At 39.7% G+C, this 6,469-nt stretch overlaps 1 protein-coding gene across 4 annotated transcripts in view; it reads right to left on the bottom strand.

Moving 5' to 3' along the window:
- The window catches only part of Klhl14 (kelch like family member 14), a 133,523-nt gene that overhangs the window by 5,875 nt on the left and 121,179 nt on the right, over positions 1-6,469 (bottom strand). For all 4 annotated transcript variants that reach the window (XM_031365071.1, XM_031365068.1, XM_031365069.1 and 1 more), the window contains exons 6-7: positions 3,805-3,995; positions 3,566-3,724 (exon numbers count right to left, since the gene is read on the bottom strand). In XM_031365071.1, the coding sequence (XP_031220931.1) occupies positions 3,566-3,724; positions 3,805-3,995 (350 nt within the window). The remainder of the gene's footprint in view (positions 1-3,565; positions 3,725-3,804; positions 3,996-6,469) is intronic.

The following is a 6,469-nucleotide window of genomic DNA, read 5'->3' on the forward strand; positions in this document are numbered from 1 at the left end:
GAAGAAAGACCAAAGTGTGGATACTTCGATCCTTCTTAGAAGGGGGAACAAAATAGCCATGGAAGGAGATACAAAGACAAAGTGTGGAGCAGAGACTGAAGGAAGGACAATCCAGAGATTGTCCCACCTGGTGATCCATCCCATATACAATCACCAAACCTGACACTATTGTGGATGCCAACAAGTGCTGGCTGACAGGAGCTTGATATAGCTGTCTCCTGAGAGGCTCTACCAGTACCTGACAAATATAGAAGTGGATGCTCACAACCATCCATTGGACTGAGCAGAGGGTCCCCAATGAAGAAGCTAGAGAATGGACCCAAGGAGCTGACCCCATAGGAAGAACAATAATATGAACTGACCAGTACCCCTAGAGCTCCCAGGGACTAAACTACCAACCAAAGAGTACACATGGTGGGACTCATGGCTCCAGCTGCATATGTAGCAGAGGATGGCCTAGTTGGTCATCAATGGGAGGAGAGGTCCTTGGTCCTGTGAAGACTCTATGTCTCAGTGTAGGGGAATGTGGGGGGTCAGGAAGTGGGAGAGGATGGGTTGGTAAGCAGGGAGAGGAGGGAGGGAATAGCGGGCTTTTCGGAGGGAAAGCCAGGACAAGGGGGAACACTTGAAATGTAAATAAAGAAAATATCTAATAAAAAAAAGAAAAAAATTTAAGAAAAGGAAAAAAAAATGAAGACACAAATGCATAATTTCATTAGTGAAATTGGGAGGCATTAAAACTTCTGAAAACAAACAAACAACCCACAGTAGCCTTTGGATATTTTGGATTAGCCCAAGCAGGCGTCATGAAGTTGATTACACAGGCGTAGACCTTATTAAAATGATTTATTAGACACAACTAACGTGCTTGTGCTTTATAAAGGTGGCATCTGAATATAGATACATGTGCATTGGAGCTCAAACCTTCAGAGACTAAAGGTTATTGCTTTTCTTAAATGTTGAATTCTCTCAAAATAGTTTAATCAATTAAATTCATTGTTCAGAGTCTTAAGCCTTTCCTAGAATCTACCTATGTGTATAAACAACTTCATTGATTAGTGGAGTATTTTTCAAGGATCAGGGTTTGGATTTGGAGCTGAAAGCTCTGAGGGTCTTTGTCTCTGCTGCCTCCCTACTCATGTGTGTGTGGGGGCGGGCAGTAGAGATAAACCTTAGATATCACTCTACTACCCTAGCTATGGAAAACTCCTCTAAGAGGCAGAAGGAGGAGCACAGGGCTGTAATCTCATCACTCTGGAAACTGAGACAGGGAGATCATGGTTTCAAGGCCAGCCTGAGCTACAGAAGAAAGAAGGACAGTAAAGATGTTATTTTGTCTACTTAAATGCATGATATGGAATTCTAGCTGAAAATATATATGCATACATTAACCAAAATCATGATTCTTCAAGCATAGTTGAAAAGACAAATTCAAAGGGATAATTTTTATTCTCGAGAAAGCAGAAAGGTTATTTTGGGCCACTAATTTCTTCTACAAAATAAACCATACATGTGGTGTTACAATAGAACAATATGCGTACTGCAAATTTTACATCTACTTAAAATGAGCATATGGAAAAAAGTCTAGATCCTGAGACTCTAAGGTGTTGTTTAGAGGCACGTACGCCTCATTTCATACATACTATACATGTTGAGTACATGTCTCACAAAAGGACACAGTCATTATCCCTCTTTTATAGACACGCTATAATACATGTCTTGAATGGGATGAGACAACATTTAATTTATTTCAAATTGGGATTCAAACCATAACTTTCCTTTTTCATTATGCTTTCTGAAATTATATATACACACACACACATACACTACATATAAACATTTACACATAAATATAGGTATATATGTGTGTTTATGTACATTTATATGTGTATATAGGATATATAAATATATGAGAGAGACAGAGACAGACACAGAAGTGGAGGCAGAGTGTCTCAGGTAGCCCAGGCTGGCTTCCAACGTGGTATATAGTCAAGGATGATCCTAAACTTTGATTCTTTTGCCTCCAGTTCCTCAGTACTGGGATTATAGGTGTGCATCATCATGTCTGTTTTCTTTGATGCTAGGTTTTCAGTCCAGGGCTTTAGGCATCATAGGTAGGCAAGCACCACTAACTGAACTATATATTCTCCACCCTCTCAACTTTTGATGTATGCATGTTCATGCTCATGTGTGTGCATTCACATGTTTTCTTACTCAGTGTGTTACTATGCAGTCTTTCGGTCCACGTTGGGAAACAGATCCATGATACCAACCTACCTTGGGCCTAAGTTTACTCAGCTCAACACTTAGGAAACTGCTCTAAAGTGAACTCCAAATTCCCAAAATCTTGGATATAAAAGTCACTCAGACATTTAATGTCTTATGAAAATGAAATGAGAAAAAAATCATATTTTATTTCAAAAGATTAATCTAAAACATTGAGGTGAGGGAATGGAGTATGCATTGAAATCGAAAGGAACAAACAAACAAACAAACAAACAAGCACATGGAGCTGTGACAGCTGGAAAGAGAATCCTCTCCCATTGTGGGGGACATGGAGGTGAACGGCAGTCACACACTAGGGCATCAACTTTTCTGGGTGAACATGAACTCAAATTATAGACATAAAAGTTAGCTCATGTGGCTTTTTAAAATTAAATTTGTGGGTAAATATGAATTAGAAAACCTTTCTATGTCTACCCTTCCTCTAGACTCCTGTTGTGCTGGAGAAAGTGAGCAGGGTGGCTTTACCACTGCCAGCAAAGCCTGTTTCTGGTGGGCTCAGGAGCTGGCAGGGAATTTGGAGTTCACTTTAGAACAGTTTCCTAAGTGTTGAGTTAAGTAAACTTAGGCCCAAGGTAGGTTAGATCTGTTTCCCACCAAATGTGGTGTTATATACACCCACAATCCTATAAAGTGGTGTAAACTGTAAAAGGTTGCAGCTACAAACATGTCCAGGGAAGGAAAGCAGCCAAGCAACAGCTTTACAAATACTGTGCTTTTGTTTTAAGTCCAAAAAAGCAATTCAGTTTGAGAATTGTAGATTGTTTGATACTCGCGACTTAAATAATTCTAAATTTAGACACCAAGTTTTTGCTTCGAGAAAAAAAAAATCCATACATTAGTTCTGTGAACCTGTGAGCACAGTTCTTTATGATTGCAGCAAAAAACAACTTTCTGGAGGACAATTCATTACTACAACTTTGGAGATAAAGAGTAATTTATTTCACTGGCTTCACTGTTACGATGAATAGTGCTTTTTAGTTATTAATGCTCCTGTTTCCCCCTAGATGTCATTATTCATTTCTTTAATGTGTATAGTAACTTAAACATAATCTTATCTGCAGAATTAGAACACAGTAAGTGCTCGCTCCAGGGAAGTGTTAATTTATACACAGTGGATTACATTTAGTCAACATGCTTTTTACATAGTTATCTGGGATTATCCAACAAGAAAACCCTTAGCAAAGAGCATGTGATGCAGATGCTGCTTGGACATACAAAAACCAAACCAAACAACAACAACAACAACAACAAACCAAAATGATAACAAACGAGAAAACACCTTTCAAATGATTCCCTCCAATTGCGTACAAGCGATCGTTCATCACAGCCAGAGTGTGGATGGCACGTTTCGTGTTCATGTCCTGTTTGCGGGCCCAGACATCCATGACCGGGTCATAGCAGTACAACCATGGGACGTACTCTCCATTGTGCACACCCCCTGTGAAGGACAGACACATCTGGGTCAAGTAAGTGCCTTGGACAGGGAACTTTGCAAAGAAAGATGGAAGAATGGCTTGCCTGAAATATATATTTTCCCATTGTGCACTGCTCCTGCATGGGCTGCCAGAGGCTGAGGCAGAGACGACACATAGCGCCACTCGTTTGTGTCCAGGTTGTAGCACTCCACGCTGGACAGGTAACCGGTTTCATTCCTCCCGCCGATCACATATAAATGCTTGTCTAAGCGGCATGCATAGAAACTGGCTCTTCTACAATGAAAACAACAGCTGTCAGCAAGTCTCTGGATATCATTTGAAATGCGGTTAGGGGTAGCCGATCTGCCTGTGAAAGTGGGGTATCTCTTCAGAGAGGTCTGCGAACCTTTGACCATTACTCATCTGCCTTCTAAATCCAAGCCTATGCACAGCAATCGTATGCATCACTCACCCCAGTTAACGCTTTTGCTGTTGAAATGCAAAGAAATGAGAAAGTCAGCAGCGCTTTGGGTCAGGGCTTTTCTTTTGGCTTTTTAATGCACTGCTCAAATGTTCATTAATGTTAGGGATGTTTGGTGCTTTCTAAGGATATCATAGTTCAGTAAGACAAAGTGAAAAATGAGGTAGATAATGTAACAATAATAAATTATCTTGACATTCACTTTCTTTATGGTCCTTCAAGGGTCATTGTTCCCAATTTATTAGAAAACTGCATCATCAAAATTTCTCTTCAATTATCATTTTTCCCCTCCTAGTACGACTGCAAATAGAATAACTTTTGTGAACTTTGTATAGTCTTTCTATATATTTGTCTTCTAACATATACATTTGCCTTCTAACACCAATTCTGGGAGTTTCATCTAGGGAGCTTCTGCTATTAATTCTATTAAGCCTTCTGAATGATTTTAGTTCCCTGTTCAAGAGAGGCTACTGACAGTATTTGCCTGCTATACTTTCAAAGGCAAAATGTACGAAATTCATTGAAAGGATAGGTGAGCGGTTGTGAGGTAAGCTATGACTTAGGAAGGTGATACTGAACAGCGGATTTAGACTCTCAGCAGAAGTAGAAGGAAGTAATAGGAAAACCATGCTGCCAGAACATGGAATACATAGCTAGTCAGACGTGAGGAGTAGGAAAGATGAGGGGCTCAGAGGCCTAAGACATTCAGCTATGACGGTCAGACCTATGATGACCAGAATGGCACACTTGTGATCCGGTACTGAATAAATATTATCGGTAAGAGCTAAGCCCCTGAAGGACATGATTGACACAGGATTAATTAATAGACTATAAAAATTGCTGATAAGATTCTTGTGCAGCATCAATTGCAATATGGAGAGTGCTGGAAATTTATCATGTCACCTATCTTCCTTGCAGTTTTCTAAGTTGTGTGTTTGAAGAAGCACTGAAGCATCTTCGAGCAAGTGCATGGCACCTTGATGAACAATGTGTGACTTACAAAACGAGGTTGTATGTTTTACTCTGTGTGGGACCTTTGGTGTAGCACATAACTGCTCTCAGTGTCAGGTTGCTCTCCAGTACCGTGGGGACAGTCCCCCAGGGTGTGTGCAGTTATGTGCCCACCACTTGCTTCTTTTCAGAAACTATCAGGTCGTCTCTACCTGGACAAAGAGTTCTTAAAAGTTGGCTCTCATGAACTCTTCCAAATAGAGTCCAAGGCTCTTATATTAGTGTTCAGGGCCAGACATGTTTTGGATTTCAGGAGACTTTATATTTAGAAATATTTATATAGAGAAGATTAGGAAGGGACCTAAGTCAAAACATAAAATACATTTCAGTTTTATTTGAACTTTACACACCTTTTCTTCATTCCATCTTTAAACAAGTAGTTACATGTACAAAATATTTTTTATAGTATCCACTAAATCTAATTAGCGCTGCCCCTATGTGCATGAGTATGGGGCCATCTTCTCAAATAGGGGTCTGAATAATGCCTGAATAATGTGACAGCTACCAATAGCTCTTTAGCTAGGTATGGGGCTCCTCATCCATGCTAGAATTGTAACTGGCTTGATCTTATTCAGGTCTTGAGGAGAAAACTACAGTGACATTGAGTCTGCATGTGCAACAGCTACACCATGTTCAGATGACAGCATTTCACAATCTTCCACCCATCCTCCACTTCCTACAATCTTCTCCCCCAACTCCTGCCAATGCCTTTAGCAACATTCCCCAAGTTTTCATGGAAGGGGGGTTGATATAGATGACATTTATTTGGTTGGCACTCATAATTGTTTATTCTCAGTGCTCTTATGAGTTCTGAGTGATTTTATACAATACTTTCAGTTGTGCTTGTGTTTTATTGTGAGCATGTGGCCTGGAATCACATGTATATCACATTGGCTGAATTTCAGATTACAGATGCTCAACTTGTGATAATGGAGGGGTGGCCAAAGTGCCTTGTTTGCACACATGATTTATCAATATTTAAGTGTAATACTGTTTGGAGATGCTACTGTGTTCAGCTTTTATCATTGTCTTACATTATTCTAATAGTCATTATTGATCACTTTAGGCTGATATTTTAATATGTTTTCTTTTCTATATTTCATTCATATTTTTGAGAGAATTGTATGCAATGGAAGGTCTGAAAGGTGTGAACAGAAACAATGGAAAGAATTATCAGAAGAAAAGTGGCATAGAAAGTAAATGGTTAGTCAGATTTCATACAGTAAAGACTGTCGTGTGTGTGTATGTGTGTGTGTGTGTGTGTGTGTGAGAGAGA

This window comes from Mastomys coucha, unplaced genomic scaffold, assembly GCF_008632895.1.
Source record: "Mastomys coucha isolate ucsf_1 unplaced genomic scaffold, UCSF_Mcou_1 pScaffold13, whole genome shotgun sequence".
Lineage (NCBI taxonomy): Eukaryota > Metazoa > Chordata > Mammalia > Rodentia > Muridae > Mastomys > Mastomys coucha.